Genomic DNA, 20,526 nt, shown 5'->3' with positions numbered 1-20,526 from the left:
CTAAATTAAGCACGTGTGTTGATTGTTGCCAGAATGGATGAATGACTTACTTTTAAGAATAATATTACATAAATAAAATATTCTAAAACATTTTTATTTGAAATAAAGCGTCAAACATGTACAATTACGGTTTGTTTTATATGTACCTGAGAGGATAAAGCAACCACCTTCCAGTTTGAGCCACTAGGTGGCGGTAATGTCAATCCGCGTAACATGGTTGTAGAGGTCAAAGTTAAAAGTTGAAGCCGTTCCGCTACGTCCGCAGCACGTTAGCCAACAATGGCAAAGCATCATCCAGATTTGATCTTCTGCCGAAAACAAGCTGGTGTTGGTACGTTTAATTCCATTGTTTCATACATAATGTAACTTAGTATCGTTTTTTTCTAACTAGCCAATCCCCGTCCTATTCAAACAAGCTAATGCTATCAAATTGCTAGCCACCAATGCATGGACTTCATTGAAACTTAGCATTGGAGTTAGTTTAACAACGTGTAATGATAGCATATTTTCTTACGGGGTTGTATTGTTTGTTTTGGTAAATATTGAATTGCAGAATATACCAATGTGGTGTGGTGTGCTTTGTTTTAATTTGTTGTTCTGTTTCAATTCTGCAGCCATCGGCAGACTTTGCGAGAAATGTGAGTATAATAAACGTACCTCCTATTCTTTGTAAGACCTGGAAGCCCAAGTGTGTTTTAAAGCAATAATATAAAATTTAAACTACTAACTGAAAATATTGGTAATTGTAGTGTTGTTTTTTTAAATTTATTTCGGACATGCTTTACAAGTTAAATAAAGGAACATAAAATGTTTACACTTATCGATACGTCCGAAAATTAATACAAATAAAAACATATTATTTAACCCTACCCATTCACCTTACCATTTCAAAAAGAAAAATATGTATTACAGTATATTACATTGTAATAGACTATGATGTAGATATGTAGGTTATGTATTGCTTTAGATACTTACATATTTATATGCATTATTTTGATTGATTGATTGAAACTTTTATCAGTAGATTGCACAGGACAGTACATATACCGTACAATTGACCACTAAATGGTAACACCCGAATAAGTTTTTCAACTTGTTTAAGTCGGGGTCCATGTAAATCAATTCATAGTACAAATATATACTATCAGCATAATACAGTCATCACACAAGTTAATCATCAGAGTATATACATTGAATTATTTACATTATTTGCAATCCGGGGGTGGGATGTGGGGGGGGGGGGGGGGGTAGGTAGGGTGACCAGGTGTCCGGATTTAGGCCGGACAGTCCGGATTTTTAATGCCCTGTCCGGCGTCCGGCGCAGCATCAAGCCGGACACGTATTTGTCCTCCTTTTTGAGGCACTCGGCTTGAAGAGCTGAGTTTTTTCATCTTTGCTGGGCTGCAGTGCAATAGCCAATCATAGACCGTAAACGCAGTAACATATCAAATGATTGGCTAAGAGCGGTGTCGGATACAAATCTGCTTATCATTGGTTAAAAAGGTAAACAAGGGTCCAACGTTCCCTCTAAGGTGCGCAATGGCGCACCGCTCACGCGTCATCTGCGCACAGCAAATTAAAAATCCCATCTGAACTTTAAACAAAGTAAACACATTACAATTTATTCTGTATGATTTTGCAATGCAACTCTGTGAGTGACAGGTGACAACAAGAGTGGCCCCAATGAATAAAACAATCTTTGTCAACACAGTTCAATTATCGTCTGTCGAGACACTTTACGGACAGGAATTCCATCAATCACTTTATTGAGCAAAACTGTTTGTAACCACACCAAAAACATGAGTAAAAAAAACTTTTATCTATAAAAACTGGTAATTTTCTGCCATACAAACCAGGCTTAAACCAACGTTGTCATCCGTCGTTTCAACAGAAGCCGCTCGCTCGCTCACCTGCACCAACACACGCACTCATGGCACTTAGCCAGTGCTGCGTTTATGGCCACACAAAAAGTCGGACAACCCCAACGCCACACAATGTGTAAATGCCAGGCTGTAACACTGACTCCTCAATCAGATGTGTGCTTATTTTACTGCCATTTATTAAGAATGTTAATCTAAGGATATTATTCATGAAATATTGTCACTAGATTTCATAAATGCTAATAAAAAGATGTATTTTACAGACAGAAAGTTACAGGAACTAAATGTAATCTGTGAAAGGGGTAACATTTCTTTTAAAGGCAGGACCCGCAGCCAGACATACAATACTAGCACATAGGTCATGAAAAACATGTTTTTTTGTTATTGTCATTGTAAGAGGGCAAAATCACTTATATCAGAAAATTATTTTAATAAAACATTTAAATTGTTATGATGTCAGGTTTGGGACAGGTGTGACGCTGGTGTGGCCACAGTGTGCACGTCTGATGTCGCTCACATTTTTTAAAAATTATATATGTTACCTGTTAATTGTTGTTTACATTTAAGTCCACACATGTTATGCTTTGTGGCACTCTGCACTTGAAAAGATTCATCTCAGTGGTCACTTTTTGAACACCACAATGTATTGAATAAATACAAATAATGTTAACAAACACTTGACTTTAATATTTTTTCCTATTCAGCCACACAAACATCATCTTTAAACCACTCAAAATTGTACTATAAATAAGAGTATACCAGAGTCCTATGTACACCATAGTAATTTATTGATATGCCGCAAATTGTCCTCCTTTTTGGTGTAATGTAAATGGTCACCCTAGGGTTAGGTTTGGTTGATATCAGCACTTCAGTCATCAAAAATTGCATCATCAGAGAAATGGACATTGAAACAGTGTAGGTCTGACTTGGTAGGATATGTACAGGAAGCAGTGAACATAGTGATTAGGCATGTAACTATATTAAAATTTCATATTCCATTTATTGTGAGCAAAATTACTGTATCACCGATGACCACATCATTATTGTTGAATCCACCCATCCATTCTCTACCGCTTGTCCCGTTCGGGGTCGCGGGGGTGCTGGAGCCTATCTCAGCTACATTTGGGCGGAAGGCGGGGTACACCATGGACAAGTCGCCACCTCATCGCAGGGCCAACACAGATAGACAGACAACATTAACACTCACATTTGTTATATGTGCTATAAAAAAAGTACTTATACATCCATTGAATTCTTTTAGCCAAGTTTTATAAAAAAATCAAAAAAAAATCATCGACGCATGTGCCCTTCGAAAAAAAATGCATCAGTACGACTGCGACGAGACAGGATTATGCAGTTTCAACGGTTAAGCAAGAATGAACCACAATGCAGAGAAGGATATAAACAACTTAAAGACTGAGTCACGCAATTGTTCACCGTCAACAAGACAGGAACTCACAAACTTAAACCTCTATTCCATGGTAAGTCTGCAAACCCTCAATGTTTTCACCACATAAATCGGCATCATCTCATTTTTGTAATATTTTTAAAAAATGATGGAAAAAAAAATAGTTCCATACAACGCGTGATCAGGATTTTATGGACCCCAACGTCCACGTTATAAAGAACTTTGAGTGTACTTGCATACATACATACTTGCAGACATACATACATACAGTACATACATATTTATTTACTTACTTATAGTACATACATACATCAAATCAAACTTTATATATAAAGCGCTTTTCATACATAAAATAAATGTGACACAAAGTGCTGTACAGACTTAAAACAATGCCCCAATGACCCACCTCCACCATCCTCAATCACATGAACACACACATGAACAAATTAATGCATGGCTGAGTACAGAAGGACCAGATGAAGAAACACTATCACAGGAGCCAGCTGCACCAGGAGGTCATCAGACCACGGCCACCAGGTCGTGTAATATAGTAAGAACCATGAATAAGAATAAAGGATAAAATACAAGTAAAACATACAAAGATAAAAAAAATATATATACATACATTGAAAATATAAATAAATGGAGCCAAATAAAATCTAGCAGAACTAATAAGAATAAAAAGTAAAGTAGAAATGACTTCAATAAAATTAATAAGTAGTCAGTAAAAGCCAAATCAAAAAAGTGAGTCTTAAGCTTGCTCTTAAAAACATGAACGTATTGCCCCAAAAGAGAATAGGGTGAACTCTGGCTATATTTTTAAGATGATAAAAATAAAACAAAAATATAAATGGAAAACTTTTGTTTTTGCTCCCATTTTTCATTATTTCAACTCAAAGATCTAAAACTTTTACTATATACACAAAATACCTATTCCTCTCAAATATATTTCACAAATCTGTCTAAATCTGTGTTAGTGACCATTTCTTCTTGGCCAAGATAATTAATCCCACCTCACGGGTGTGGCACATCAAACGATGCTGATTAAACGGCATAATTATTGTAGAGATGTTAGGCTGCCCACAATAAAAGGTCACTCTGAAATGTGAAGTTATGCTTTTTTGAGGGTCTGGTGGGGGTCAGAAAAGCAGTCAGTATCTGGTGTGACCACCATTTGCCTCACGCAGTGCATGCAACACATCTTTGCATAGAGTTGATCAGGTTGTCGATTGTGGCCTGTGGAATGTTGGTCCACTCCTCCACAATGACTGTGCGAAGTTGCTGGATATTGGCAGGAACTGCAACACGCTGTATACGCCGATCCACAGCATCCCAAACATGCTCAATGGGTGACATGTTCGTTGAGTATGCTGGCCATGCAAGAACTGGGATGTTTTCAGCCTTCAGGAATTGTGTATAGATCCTTGCTCACTGAAACATGGGGTGATGGTCTCAGGTGAATGGCACAACAATGGGCCACAGCATCAATAAAATGCACTTGCGTTCGTTGTCCATAACATATGCCTGCCTGCCCATGGTATGGGCAGGCATATGTTATGGACAACGAACGCAAGTGCATTTTATTGATGCTGATGTCACAAAAGTGACATCAGCAAACCGCTCTCCCAAATGACGCAACACACGCTGTCTGCCATCTGCACTGAACAGTGAAAACTGGGATTCATCCGTGAAGAGAACACCTCTCCAATGTGCCAGACGCCATCTAATGTGAGCATTTGCCCACTCAAGTCGGTTACAACAACGAACTGCAGTCAGGTTGAGACCCTGATGAGGACGAGAGCATGCAGATTAGCTTCCCTGGGATGGTTTCTTACCGTTTGTTCAGAAATGCTTTGGTTATGCAAACCAATTGTTGCAGCTGCTGTATGGATGGCTGGTCTCAGATGATCATGGAGGTGCGCCTGCTGGATGTGGAGGTCCTGGGCTGGTGTGATTACACATGGTCTGTGGTTGTGAGGCCGATTGGATGTACTGCCAAATTCTCTGAAATGCATATGGTAAAGGAATGAACGTTGAAGTGAAGTGAATTATATTTATATAGCGCTTTTCTCTAGTGACTCAAAGCGCTTTACATAGTAAAACCCAATATCTAAGTTACATTCAAACCAGTGTGTGTGGCACTGGGAGCAGGTGGGTAAAGTGTCTTGCCCAAGGACACAACGGCAGTGACTAGGATAGCGGGAATCGAACTTGGAACCCTCAAGTTGCTGGTACGGCCACTCTACCAACCGAGCTATGCCGCCCCGCATTCAGTTCACGGGCAACACTCCAGGACACTCCTGCAGTCCGCATGCCAACTGCTCGCTCCCTTAAAACTTGCGACATTTTTGGCATTGTGCTGTGTGATAATCATTTCAGGGTGGCCTTCTATTGTGGGCAGCCAAAGGCACACCTGTGCAATAACCATGCCGTTTATTTAGCATCTTTTGATATGCCACACCTGTGAGGTGGGATGGATTATCTTGGCAAAGAAGAAACGCTCACTAACACAGATTTGTGAACAATATTTGAGAGGAATAGGTCTTTTGTGTGTATAGCAAAAGTTTTAGATCTTTTAGTTCAACTTGTGAAAAAAAGTAGCAAAAACAAAAGTGGTGCTTTTATATTTTTGTTCAGTGTATTATGTGGTATAAAAACTAAGATCAGAGTAAAACTACGCCCATATTTTTCACTCTGAGTGATGCTTACATACATACTTGCATACATAATTATATACTTTATTCATCTTCAAAATAAATGTACTTTTGCAGCAGCGTTATAAGGTAAGGCTTGCCAGGGTTACCACACACATGCAGGCACAGAAAAAATCAAAGCAACATAAGAGAAAATCATCTTTTGTTAAAGATAAGATCAATATTGCATGTTTAAAATGTGTTTGACTTAAAAATAAAACAGATTGCTGACATTTGTTAAGTGAACTGAATGAAAACTCAGTAACGCTGTAATTGTCCAACTAAGCAAATGGTTTGTGTTTTCGCTGTGTCTCGTAGGTGATGGAAAGTGTGTCATCTGTGATTCTTACGTGAGGCCGTGCACACTGGTACGCATCTGTGACGAGTGCAACTATGGCTCCTACCAGGGTCGCTGCGTCATCTGTGGAGGGCCCGGAGTGTCCGACGCATACTACTGTAAAGAGTGTACCATTCAGGAGAAAGATGTGAGTCCTCACACGTGTCAAGTCAAGATCATCGGGATTTCGCTTTTAAACTTTTGGTTTTTTTCTTTTACAGCGAGATGGCTGTCCAAAAATTGTGAATTTGGGCAGCTCTAAAACAGATCTGTTTTATGAAAGGAAGAAGTATGGCTTCAAGAAGAGGTGAAGACACTGTGGCTGATTTTTACTTTTTAGCCATTCTGTCCTGCTAGGTTTTCTTTCAAGCTTCCGAAGTCAAATTTTTCGTGACATTGATTTGTTATTTGAATAAAACATCTTTTATATTCCTGTCTTTGCTTCTGGGTGGTGGTTGTTGTTTTGATTAGAATTTTAGGACATACATTTTTGAAATATGTAAAAACGTTTTGGTTTCATATTTTTTGTTACTTTTTTACTCAAATTTCAGCCTTAAACAAAAATATGTTTTTTTAATTTTGATTAAATATCCTAGGTTTGAATTAGAAAAATAACTCATGTTATGCAAAATTAGCCTACTTTAAAAACATTTGACCAAAAGACTCAGAATTTGCAAATATAAAAACATTTTTCTGCATATAAAAAACGATTTTCTTGAATTAAAAACGATTCGCAAGTATAAAAACAATTGTCCTTAAGTTAAAACTTTTGGTAGTAATATTCACTCTGCGCGACCCACGCACTTGGCACTCAGAGCCCCCTTAAGTCCCACTCCGCGACAGGTGGTGCTGCTGAGTTAGGGTGAAAAGTAACATGGCGGACAGAAGAGAAGGAAAACAAGCTCAACCTGTAAAATAATCTGTAAATTTCCCCTCTTTTGTCCGCCATTTTACTCCCCATCCTGCTTCTTTATTTTTGACGGAGGGCACCAAGCACAAATAACAGCAGCTCTAAAGGTCTTAAATTGACTCAGCAGCACCACTAAATGAAAATGCGTGAATCGCGCATGGTGGAATATTACTGCCAAAAGTTTTAACTCAACGAAAATTGTTTTTATACTTAAATATTTTTTAAAAAATTGAAATAGTTTCTATAATTTAGATTCTTTTTTTTATTAGCAAAAACATTTTTTACTTGCACTTTTTTTTTTAATTGAAGAAAATTACTTTTTTGTGTTTGTGGAATTTTGGCAGTAATTTCACTTTAATATTTGAACTACTTCCTGTGTGTAATATGGTCAGCCTCATCCTTATACTTAATATACAACGAAAGGCATTTTTATTGTCGTAATGGAGTGATTATTAACATACAGGAGTGGCCGGGGGACTAACAATGTCAGCTATCGTACTTTTTCACGAAGAACTTCTAATACTGATCGGTGGCCAATCCATGGGCACATCTCCACTTCAAATGATTAGAATGAAATAAACATTGCATGTTTGGTATTTTTGTTTAGTGCTGAAGTTGATTGGGAGATTTGAGCAAACTTAGTAAAACAAATATGAATCCAAAATGGGTTTTTTGGACTTTGAAAAATGTAAGGACTTACTATATGTCCTGTTTGGCTTTGGTGTATTTGTGGAATAACTGCCAGTATAGCATACACATGTGAAATAATTGGGACATTGAAATATACAAAACCCAAGACCAGTGAACTTTGCACGTTGTGTAATTTGTAAATAAAAAAAGAATACAATGATTTGCAAATCCTTTTCAACTTATATTCAATTGAATACACTCCAAAGACAAGATACTTAACATTCCAAACTGGAAAACTTTATTTTTTGCAAATATTAGCTCATTTGGATTTTGATGCCTGCAACATGTTTCAAAAAAGCTGGCACAAGTGGCAAAAAAGACTTACAAAGATGCGGAATCATACTTGCCAACCCTCCTGGTTTTACCGGGAGACTCCCGGTATTCAGCGCCTCTCCCGATAACCTCCCGGCAGAAATTTTCTCCCAACAAACTCCCGGTATTCAGCCAGAGCTGGAGGCCACGCCCCCTCCAGCTCAATGCGGACCTGACTGGGGACAGCCTGTTCTCACGTCTGCTTTCCCACAATATAAACAGCTTGCCTGCCCAATGACGTCATAACATCTACGGCTTTTAGAGAGTAGAGTGCACAACTGCGCACACAACAAGGAGACGAAGCAGAAGAACGAGGAAGTTACAGAGGTGGTCGGAGGTCTCAAGGTTGGCAAGTATGTGCGGAATGCTAATCAAACACTTATTTTGGAACATCCCACTGGTGAACAGGCTAATTGGGAACAGGTGGGAGCCATGATTGGGTATAAAATCAGCTTCCATTAAATACTCGGTCATTCACAAACAAAGATGGGGCGAGGGTCACCACTTTGTGAACAAATGCTTGAGCAAATTTTGTCCAACAGTTTAAGAACAACATTTCTCAACAAGCTATTGCAAGGAATTTAGGGATTTCACCATCTAGTCTATAATATCATCAAAAGGTTCAAAGAATCTGAATAAATCACTGCACGTAAGCGAAATAAACATTGAATGCCCATGACCTTCGATCCCTCAGGTGGTACTGCATCAAAAAGTGACATCAGTGTGTAAAGGATATCACCACATGGTCTCAGGAACACTTCAGAAAACCACTGTCAGTAACTACAGTTCGTCACTATATGTGTAAGTGCAAGTTAAAACTCTACTATGCAAAGCAAAAGCCATTTATCAACAACACCCAGAAAGGCCGCCGGCTTCGCTGGGCCCGAGCTCATCTAAGATGGACTGATACAAAGTGTAAAAGAGTTCTGTGGTCTGACGAGTCCACATTTCAAATTGTTTTTGTTAAACTGTGGACGTCGTGTCCTTCGGAACAAAGAGGAAAAGAACCATCTGGATTGTTATAGGCGCAAAGTTGAAAAGCCAGCATCTGTGATGGTATGGGGGTGTATTAGTGCCCAAGGGATGGGTAACTTACACATCTGTGAAGGCGCCATTAATGCTGAACGTTATAATGGACGCCCCTGCTTATTTCAGCAAGACAATGCCAAGCCACATTCTGCACATGTTTCAACAGCGTGCAGTAAAAGAGTGCGGGTAGTAGACATGCCGGCCTGTAGTCCAGACCTGTCTCCCATTGAAAATGTGTGGAGCATTATGAAGCCTAAAATAAATTAAATATCTTGTCTTTGCAGTCAATTCAATTGAATATAAGTTGAAAAGGGTTTGAAAATAATTGTATTCTGTTTTTATTTACGATTTACACAATGTGCCAACTTCACTGGTTTTGGGTTTTGTAAATGAAAAAACGCTTTTTGTCAAAATCATGTATAACGGAGTAAAAAAAATTATGGCCAAAAATACAGCAAGCATTTATTGAAAGGACAAAAAAAGTCAGCCTTTGCAGTCCCAGACCATGTTAGGTTGTAGTGTGTTGTGTGACCTTCCAATAAATTGCAACCCTAAGTTAACTGCAAGGTGTTTACTTTTAGTTTAAATAAACGACCCCATTATAGCTAAAGTTTTTAATTTGCGAGTTCTGAAGTAAAATATTATGGAATAAACAGTAAGATTTTGTCAACAAGGCTTTATTTATACACAATATATGTACATGAAGGTAACCACACTCATAAATTCAAAATACTACTTCACAAAGACAGAAGTATGACAGAACCCCCTCAAAAGGTGTCCTGCTACACAATTTGGATTGCATTGGAACAACTTGAACAAGTCAGGAAGCCCAATATTGATATGATATCAACGTTACACCAATCAATGTTACTGCATTTGAATGGAAACAAATAAGGCTGTAGGTATTTATGAGATGTATAGAGTCCCAGCTGTTAGAAGATGAATCAAAGACTCAAAAAGAATAGTTTAATTAAAACAATGGATGGAAGCACAGCAGTGGGGAATAGAGACACTTAATAAAATATTTACTTTATTGTGTGGCTATGAAATGATTTAGACAAGACAAAAAAAATCCTAACGGATCCAAAAAAACTAGGAATCAAATATAACTGTTTAATTGTGCCTTCTGTAAAGACACCAATGCCTGTCTTTAAGCCAAATGATTTAAACACTTTTACAGCCATGCAAAAGATGCATTCTCTGGTTTTTGTCTTTGTAATGTCAAGTGGACGGGGATTGTGAAATCATACGATTGTTTACAATTGACAGGACTTTTTTCAACTTATGAGACAATTTCAAGTAGGATCTGCTGTGCAGAGACAAGAGCGGCAGACACACAAACTGAAACAGGAATCACAGAATATCACTAATCCCCTGAAGACATGTCCCGGTCATTTACTATCAATGAAAAAAGACACTTCTTTAAAAAGACATGTGAAGATGAACCAACTATACTATCTTTAATATATTGTAATCGCTCCCTTAAAGATATATTGTATAACAAAACCCATAATTGTCACCTAAATGAAAATACACAACATCGGGGCAATGTACAGAAAACTATTTTTGTTGTACTTTTTAAAGTGCAATGACAATTAAATTCTATTTTATGTACTTGACTATCATCTTATTCACTTACATGGATGATTAAAAAAGTACAGCTACATTGTAATAGCTTGTATTGCTTTGCATTGCGCACACGCTGCTGCTGTGGCTCCTTCCCTTCTACACCCGGTCTATTAAAATGTTCTGTGTGTGTCATTTGTTTATTCACGTGTTAGAAAAATAAATCAAATGTGGTCTTCTGACACCGCACTTGAAAGAGAAGAGAAGAAGGATGAGTGACATATTTGTGTTGAAGGACATTTCACCAGCAACAAGCAGGAAATGACTCCTCCCTCCCTCCCTCCCTCCCTGTTTGTCAGCCCACAGAGTGTATTGTGTTGGGTCAGTACATCTTACAATATTTCATACACATATTGTGTCCCTTACAGTTTTCCAAATTTGGCTTCATAGTGACCCACGATGTCCTTGTAGGAGCTGCACTCCTTGCGCAGGTCCGCCACCTCCGTCCTCAAAACCGAGTTCTCCCGCTCCAGGAACGCCGCTCGCACCGTGATCTGGTTCTCTTTTAGTCTGCGGGCGTCGCGTGAGCGCTTGGCTGCCACGTTGTTCTTGCTTCGTCTGTGCCAGTACTTTTCGTCCTGCAAGATAGGAACAAACAGGTGTTTGCCATGGTAACCTGGTTTTGCTGTTTCAGCATTTCCAAACTTACTACTTTCGGAACACACAGTGACACACTTCTGTCCATTAGTTGGTTGACACTACAGGAATGGAATTTGATTGCATACCATTTTTTGGTAAAAAATAATTGGTCACGTAAAAGGAAATTAAATTGATAAGAATTAATGGCAAATGTCATTGTTTGAGTAGGTATTTATGTGGCTACACGACAAAAGATGACGTTTTAAGTAATGCTGTTCCAATCAGGGTTTTATGCCGCCGATTCTCATCATCCGTGAGTGATTTCAGCCGATACCGATCACTATTAACTGTAAATCGTTTATTTATGATGAGTGCTATTGCAATATTTAAACTAGTTCCTTATTTTCTTTTATTACATACAACTGTTTAAGCAAAACAAAGTCAAAAGTACACAATAACTAAACCTAATCAAAATGTACTATCTACTACTCATTTAAATCCTTAGGTTTTTGCCCTCAAAGTCCTCCTGTGTCCACGGAATTATAACCAAAGTTTGTTAACAAAAACAACAACAAAAAGAAGATTTTGCGACAATAAAAATATCGACTTAATTACTCTAGCATCGGTCATACGTAATTTATTTGCCGCAATGGAGGAACCATTGGGGATCGGCGTTTGTGACTGGCATTAAAAGGCATTAATCAACAACGGGAATTAAATACTTTTTCACGAAAATCATCCAATACTGATCGGTGGCCAATAAATCGGCATATCCCCATTAATAAGTATGTATTTTCAACTAACAATTGATTTGAAAAAAAACTAACTAATTTCTTAGTTTTGTTTTATTAATACATTTCAACAATGTTGTTCATGTTGTCGTTTGGGGGTATTTTGTGTAGAATTTTGAGGGGAAAAAATTATTGTATTCCATTTGAAGAATTAGGCTGGCACTAACAAAACGTGGAAAAAGTGAAGCACTGCAGAATAACTTCCAGATGCACTGTATTTTCTCTTACTATGTTAGACCAGTATGCTTATCTTGATATGTACTGAAAATCTGACATATTTTACTGAAGATAAGCAAAATAATGTGCCAACATAACAAGAACGTATGACTTTTAAGAAGTGTATCTCAGATAGTACATCATAAATTCAAAAAAGGCCAACTGGTCTAACATAGTAAGTGCCTAGTAAGAAAAATATATTTCCCCCTTTATTTTACATTTTTAATTTTTTGCAGTAAAATGTCATGGTTTACTAAGCAGTTATTCCAAATGAATTCTTGTTTTGAGTTGTAACTAAAAGGAAGGAATTATATTTACACAAAAGTGATTAAGATCTTGAGGAACGGTTTCCTTTTGAGAAAAAACTGTTATGTTTTTTGTCTTGGTCTGATTATTGCACAAAATATTTCTCCTGTCTAATCACATTGGTCCATATTAGTGGTCCATATTAGTGGTGGCTGGTGTAAACAAAAAGCCACAGAGTGCCGAGTCACTGTGAGACGACAAAACAGCAGCTGTGTGTATTTAAAAGCTGCCTCCGCTGCAAACTCACATTGTGACAAATTGTCTAACAATTGTACACTCAAAATAAACTTGGAAACTTCAAGTTGATACAAAATCCAGAATATTGTTCTTAAGTATCTCTCAATATGATAGTGGCATGACGTCACGTAACATGTAGTGAAATAGGCTTATAAAAAGGATAAAACATATTTAAAGGACAATATTTATGATTGTAATCAACATTTCAACTTGTGTATGCCTTTTTTCCTCTTTTTTTCATTTTTTTGGTTTATTTAATTTTTACAATGTGCCATGGTTCCATAAAAAAAGCCGCAACGATAACAAATACAGTATTAGTATATTACAAATACTACACAGTTAGATCTTTTGTCTTTTTTGATATCGTTTACAAACTCAGTAAGTAAAAGCCATTAATAGCTTTTGCTTTTGCTTATAGTTATTTTGCGCTATTAACTTTGTAATACAATTTGTATGTAATAAAAGGCAATGAGGAAATAATTACAATAATAATTTATATTGTCAGACCACAGTTGCGATCAAAAATTTAATAATTTAATGACCCTGAAAATTTTAAGTATCAGCAACGGTATGACTAATACTGCTTCAGTGCTTTTCTGCAACTACTTGGTATTGGATCGATACCCACATTTGAACTATTGCCCAAAACTAATGTAAAGTATCCAAACAACAGAATAATTAGTGTTTATTACCTTTTAACAGAAGTTTAGATAGAAACAGGTTACAGCAAAAAGTAATCAAATATTAACAGTAAATTATCAAGTAGATTAATAATAGTTTTGAGAAAATAATACAACTGGAATTGACACAATATGTAACTGCATGCTTCAGCAGCCAAATGAGTTGCCCCTTGTAACATGTTGAATATTTTTTTTATTTTAATTTATATGCCAAATAATATATTGTAATAGGCCTTGGGGATACATTGATTATACATCTTTTTCCTCCTCTTGCTCCAGCATACTTTTTCCCCCCTGGAGCTTCTGTAGCTTCCGCCCTCCTCTTTACCTCCTTAGCGGAGATTCAAACACCAAGCAAAAAAAGACTATAAAACATCGCTAACCAGAACGAGATTGTTCCGAAGAAAAGAAAAGTGTTGTCAGTAGTTTGCGTCGAACAAGTGACAGCATGCTGAAAACTTTATTTCAAAAAGTCAACAGTCCCACAAACATATTCCAGCATCTGAAACCGAAACTTCCAGTCGAGTGCGAGAAATGCAACTAATGAGGCGAACAAGGCCGCAAAAACAAACAAACTCCGTCTAAAAAGCAGTTTACTGTGGTAGAATCATTTACACAAGGTACTATGTATGATGATAAAGAAGCACAGTAAAAAACGATCACTAAAGCAGTCGCTCTGCACACCACCAAGATGTGTGAATGAACAAGGTTGCGTTTATCCACTTACTGAAACTATAGTCTTCTCAATGTTTTACTTGATTATTTATTTGCATGCAATGTATAATACTACAGATTATATGTTTAGGCCACATCAGCCAGGCCTACATTGTTGCAGGAGGATGCAATATATATTGCAATATAGATTTTAAGCAATATCGCCCATCCCCACTGCTAGTATTTGAGCACCCAATAAATGCACGACGCAAGACACGCTCCTCTCCCACATCCTTTCTTACTTGGCTACCTTACTAATTGTCAACACAGACCCTTAGGGGTCTTATTATCTGGCAAAACAGGCGTGTTTAAAAGCAAAGTTACGATGCATACCGTCAACAGTTCAATTACAATTTTTTGATGAACAGGGGCAAACCGGAAGCACCAAATCTGCATTTGTGGCAAGCCACCAAAAATAAATATGTACAGTAAATAAAGTATGTGGAAAACACTGGCATTGTTGCTCAGTGCTCATATGCCAATCAACATGGCTCGCCGAGGAAGAAATGTGCCGTATTGGGTGCTGACAATACTGATTAAAAAAAAACTAGTACGAAAAATATATTTCCCCCTTGATTTTATATATTCAAGCTTCAGTTTTTGCACTGAACTCTCATGGCTTACTGAGCATTTATTCCAAATGTTATTCAAAGTCTTAAAAAGTCTAACATTCCCATTTTAGTTTTGAGTAGTAAATAAAAGGAAGGAATCATATGTACATGTGACTAAGCTCTTGAGAAACTCTTCATTTCTTAAAAAAAAAAAAAAGTTTTGTTTTCCCTCTTGGTCTGATTCATGCACACATTTTTCCACTCATACCACATTTTTCCATATTAGTGGTGGCTGGTGTAAACAAAAAGTCCCAGAATGCAGAGTCACTGTGAAACGACCAAACAGCAGCTGTGTGTGTTGAAAGGCTACTTTCGCTGCACACTCACATTCTCATTGTGACAAATTGTCTCTTAAATAGCTCTAAAACAGAATCAATACTATTCCCTTCGTCTTTTCTTTTCTGAATGACTGTTTTAACAGCTCAGCTGTGACGATTCTCCAAATAGGAAGCTGGCATTTGACTAATTCCCTTTTTTTTTATATTACAATCAATTTTGATACATTTTTAAACAATAATTTTTTGAATCGATTAATCTATCTATTGATTAAAGTGTCTTGGACTCTATGCGGCAAGGCGGGAGCTGCTGTTTGGTAGCATCACACAGTGCAACAAGTTAGCCCGCGACCAACACGTTTAGTAGCGTACACGGACAAAATGATCACAAAACCAAATGCCACCGCAGAAGTGGGAATATTTCAGTTTAAACCTTTGGAACAAGATTAGCCTATTAACAATGAGGAGCCAGTTTTCCGAATGTGCGCGAATAAATTAAACCTGCATTCTCACTTTAAACACAGTCCACAGTCACTCCGCATTTGGTGAACAAGGAGAGCGTAAACAAAACAGAGTAAAATGGTGTCCACTCACAGAAAGTGTGGTTAAATACATCGCCAAAGGCATACTGCCAATTTATACTGTTGAAAAACTTGCAATTCTAAAACTGCTGCAAACGTTTGACAGACGTTTGTCATGTTGTCATGTCATTATGGTGTTTCCTCACTCTGAATTTACCAGACTTAAGTTTTTTTTGCATATGACTTGTTAATACATCTGCTTATACCGTAGTGTTTATATTGTTACTCTGCACTTTTGTTTACAAAGTTCCAAACTTAATTGTCAGTTAAATAGTGTACAACTCTACCTCTGCTACATGTTCAATATTGAAGTGCAACTTTGTTTGTCAATACTTTATTTAGCCATTTTTTTGGGTTGTGTATATTTGAGGAACCCCCAATCCACTCCTTAATATATGTTATTGATTTTGCTTTAGATTTTTATTCAAGTGCTACATTTTGCAGACCTAGTATAGTTTATTGTTATGGTTTGTTTTACTTAACTTGAAAGTTTAAACGTTTACATTTCAATTACAATGTTGAAATATACGAGAAACACAAGTTTATTGCATTCAAAAGGATACACATGCATTATTATTATGTATTATCATCACATCAGTGGTTAATTTGGTCTAAAAGAAAATAATGGCAATAATATTGTTTATCGGCAATAATTTGTGGTCCAATATATCGTTGAGCAAAATGTGCTATTGGTCCAGGCCTAAGAACACATTTTACAAATTAATTCCCACAAACTAGAAACTTCAAATGCATGTTGTTTGATTGAGGATATAAAAGTAAATTACTAACAGATCGGCTTTACTTTTTCTGTAATTGCTCTTGATTCCTTTTTAAAGGGGTCATATTCTGACTTTTTTCTACATTTTAAACATTTCCTTGTGGTCTACATAACATGTTATGGTGTTTTTTGGCCAACATTTTGCATAGATTATGTTTAACAGACCATCATCAAAAAGCTTTCTGACCGTCTCTTTATGATGCATCGTTTTGTTTCTTATTCACGTACCTCCTCTTCGACTGCGTCTTCTCCCCGTCATCCATATTATATAGTTTTTAGAGCTCCCATTTAGACTCTACTAAGTTAGAGGTATATGCTACTTTGTACAGTATTATAAATGTCAACAGCTGAGGATGCATGTGCATGTACAAGCCAGTCTACCCCAAAACAGCAGGATAGGGAAAAAAAAAGAAACTTATTGACTTTGTCCGACTACAATGGCGGACTCATGCAAAGCTCTTCTGGTGTGTGTGGGTGTGTGTATATATCTATACTGTATATGTATATATATGTATAAATATGTATGACTATGACCTTTTTTCTCGTCAAAAAGCTTGTTTTCTACAGTAGAATGAAGGGGTGTTCCAATCAGGGTTTTATGCTGCCAATTCTAATGCAACCATCCATAAAATGAGATAAGCCGATACCAATCACCTACTTTAACTGTAAACTTGTTTAAGGTGAGAACTATTGACTACCGGTATATGACCTAAAAGAAGGAACCATTAAAACTCTAACATTAAAACCATAAACTCTAACCCTAACCCTAACCCCAACCCCTTAAAACATTTAAGATCACTGAAGGATTTTGCTTTTCAATTTTTTTTATCACAATCATAATTCGCAGAAAAACACAGGAAGCAGTAAAACAATATCAACTACATATTTAACTATTTCACTATTCTCTTTTATTACATACAATAGTTTAAGCACACAATAACTTAACGAAAGCAAAAACTATCATATATTACTCATTGAAATCATTTGTTTTTTTTCTCTTCAGAAGCCCTTCTGGGTCCATCGACACGTCTGCTAAAGTAAACGAAGCTTATTATTTGTTTCAAGCTAGCTTACGGGTTAGCATGTTTTCTTGTCGCCTGCGGTCATCTTGCTTGATGTGTCGCATTTTTAGCCTCTTTCTCAAGTCCCCCAGTGATAATAATACTTGTAAGAAATGGGACGGCATGGCGAAGTTGGTAGAGTGGCCGTGCCAGCAATCGGAGGGTTGCTGGTTACTGGGGTTCAATCCCCACCTTCTACCATCCTAGTCACGTCCGTTGTGTCCTTGGGCAAGACACTTCACCCTTGCTCCTGATGGCTGCTGGTTAGCGCCTTGCATGGCAGCTCCCGCCATCAGTGTGTGAATGTGTGTGTGAATGGGTGAATGTGGAAATACTGTCAAAGCGCTTTGAGTACCTTGAAGGTAGAAAAGCGCTATACAAGTATAACCCATTTATCATTTAGTTTATTTGCTGTAATGCAGGTGGCATTAACTTAGAAGGGCTACTCCGCATTGTGAATGGATGTACACAAACATAGTTACTGTGGCCACAAGCCGCGTCTTTTAGCACAGGGACCAAACTGCAAGGTATGAACTATTAGTGATTGTTTATTGTGATGATCATTGAAAAGCATTGATTAGCATCTGGTGTTCATATACTTTTTATATTTATCAGGAGTTGTGCAATAGCATTTATATTGCAAACGAGATGATACGGAATCAACAGCACTTCTGCCGGTTGTAGTCAATTCGGCCAAATATGCTAGTAGAGATTAAATGTTATGTGAATTAATGTATAAAAATAAACCGCTACGGTCAGCCATTAAAACAGACTCAGGGGAAGTATTATTAGGAGTGAATCATCAAAATAGAGATTGCGGTATAAGTAGAGGTGGGAATCCTTATTTATGTATATTGATGCAGCTTTAAATGTTTTTGTTTCACTAAATAAGTGTTTATCACTTGAAACTTTAAGAAACAATTCAATTGGAATAAGAAACAGTTCAGTTAATTCCCACATTTATTAAATTCATGAAAAAGTGTGCAAAACTGTACCATAAGCGCCTGATAGTAAAGGAGGTGGTTGGATCTTTCAGTGAAGTGGCTTGCTGCAGTCAGCCAAATTTTACAACTGTCTTCATTACTTTATTTTCAATAAATACATCGATTATTGATTACTGACATTTACTAATTGATTCTATTTTCCTCCATGTCCAAATTGTGATGCATCTAAAAATCAATTATTTTCCTCACCTCTAGTTATAAGCATGTTATAGTTTTTATGACATACCTTCTGTTCTTCAGGGACGTACACCTTTTTAGCTTTCTTAATCATGGGCTGAGGCTTGAGCTCTTCTTCGCTGAACTTGTGTTTGCGGGGGTTGAAGAGTTCGCCCCCCGGTACACTAGACAAGACCAGGTCTGTGGGGTCTGGCTCGTAGTTGATTTCGACTTCGATTTCGTCAGGATTGACAGGCTCTGGGGACGTGCACTCTGCTTCTGTTTTTTCTTCTGAAAAGGAGAAAAGAATGCATAACCTGGTAAACCATCCCATTGGCCAAACTTATGAATGTATTTTTATTTATTGTGGGTGAATTGCAGCAGTACAGTTTTAAACCATTGCAAACCCGAGGACTACACCCCTAAAAATACAAATGCATTTGCTGTTTTATATAAATTTTGGTCAATTAAAATCTCATTCGTTAAACATTTGTTCAAGTTGTAATGCTTATTTTCGTTGGCCTGTCAATGGGCTAGTTCAGCGGTCTGCAACCTTTACTATCAAAAGAGACATTTTACCGCCTCTTCCACTAATGAAAAGTAATATAGAGCCGCAAAATGTAACACAGCTTATAAACTTTTAAGTTTTCACCTTTTAGTTTACAGGAAAACCAATCTGTCCATTTGAAATTAAACTACTTTGTATTTTCTTTTTTGGCAAGTATTATATTATATGAGCTGAACTGAACACAGAGGCTTCCAGTTTCTTTTACCTGCCTTCCTTGCACCTCAAGACTCAGCCTGCAAGTGTTCACAGCCTCACAGACAGTCGGAAATTGTAGAACTCTTTTAAAGATGCCGACTTTTTTCACTCCGAGGTTAAAAAAATCTGAGGGAACCACAACAAGGAAACAGAAGAGCCACATGTGGCTCCATAGCCACAGGTTCCAGACCCCTGGGCTAGTCTACTCTTTGTTAGCATTAAGCTAACGGCTCAAGAGCCAGCCTTTATGCTGTATGGTTGTATTGATTTTTTTCACTTTATACCAAACTGTATTGTTGATTCCTACACGTATATACATTTGATGTGTAAATGAATGTACTTTCATTTGTGTACTTAGTTTGACAGTAACTTCATTTTGAATACTTTCAAGAAAACAACCTCAAATTGTAAGTTTTTTCATTTCTGATTTAAACCAGACGATTCTGATACAATCATCCATGAGCGAGATCAACCCATGCAAATACCGATACCATCACATGTCTTAACTGTCCATTTTTCAATGTATTTATGGTGAGTGCTATTGACAGACAGTCTAACCATATCATCACAATATTTAAACTCGGTCCGTATTTTCATCCTCTTTGTTTATATGTTCAGCGGCGTCCATAAGTGATAACGATACATGATATTTAAGATACAAAGAATTTCGGTTTATGTGCCGTAATGGAAGTGATTATTATTAGCTTACAGAAGCGACTCCACAGTGTGTACAGAGAAACAGAGATGCTAGCTGCTTTTTAGCCGGCGGACTAAAAATATGTACAGTGTCAGCTAGACCCATAGCGGATAGGCGTTTGTCATCTGCAATAAAATGCAATAATCAACAATGGCGATCACATACTTTTTTACAAAAATCGTCCGATAGTGA

General features: G+C 37.2%; 2 protein-coding genes across 3 annotated transcripts in view; one reads left to right on the top strand and one right to left on the bottom strand.

The window, feature by feature from the left end:
• The first annotated feature begins 185 nt into the window (after positions 1–185).
• On the top strand, positions 186–6,755 carry phf5a (PHD finger protein 5A). Its single transcript, XM_062056179.1, has 4 exons — positions 186–331; positions 615–638; positions 6,300–6,466; positions 6,540–6,755. The coding sequence occupies exons 1-4, from the start codon at positions 280–282 to the stop codon at positions 6,627–6,629; spliced, it is 333 nt and encodes a 110-aa protein (XP_061912163.1). The 5' UTR covers positions 186–279; the 3' UTR covers positions 6,630–6,755.
• A 3,154-nt stretch (positions 6,756–9,909) lies between these two features.
• tefa (TEF transcription factor, PAR bZIP family member a) overlaps positions 9,910–20,526 on the bottom strand; it is a 17,106-nt gene continuing 6,489 nt past the window's right edge. For both annotated transcript variants that reach the window (XM_062056177.1, XM_062056176.1), the window contains exons 3-4: positions 18,945–19,165; positions 9,910–11,463 (exon numbers count right to left, since the gene is read on the bottom strand). In XM_062056177.1, coding sequence (XP_061912161.1) covers positions 11,248–11,463; positions 18,945–19,165 — 437 coding nt within the window. In that variant the 3' untranslated portion in view covers positions 9,910–11,247. The remainder of the gene's footprint in view (positions 11,464–18,944; positions 19,166–20,526) is intronic.

Source organism: Entelurus aequoreus, linkage group LG08, assembly GCF_033978785.1.
Source record: "Entelurus aequoreus isolate RoL-2023_Sb linkage group LG08, RoL_Eaeq_v1.1, whole genome shotgun sequence".
NCBI classification, from domain to species: Eukaryota; Metazoa; Chordata; class Actinopteri; order Syngnathiformes; family Syngnathidae; genus Entelurus; species Entelurus aequoreus.
The sequence above is the reverse complement of the archived record's forward strand: the minus strand, read 5'-3'. Positions and strand labels throughout refer to the sequence as shown.

Coding starts and splice junctions, on each gene's coding strand:
- phf5a (XM_062056179.1), top strand. CDS start 280: ATGGCAAAGCATCATCCAGATTTGATCTTCTGCCGAAAACAAGCTGGT. Junction 332..614: donor CCGAAAACAAGCTGGTGTTG/GTACGTTTAATT, acceptor TCAATTCTGCAG/CCATCGGCAGACTTTGCGAG. Junction 639..6,299: donor CGGCAGACTTTGCGAGAAAT/GTGAGTATAATA, acceptor TGTGTCTCGTAG/GTGATGGAAAGTGTGTCATC.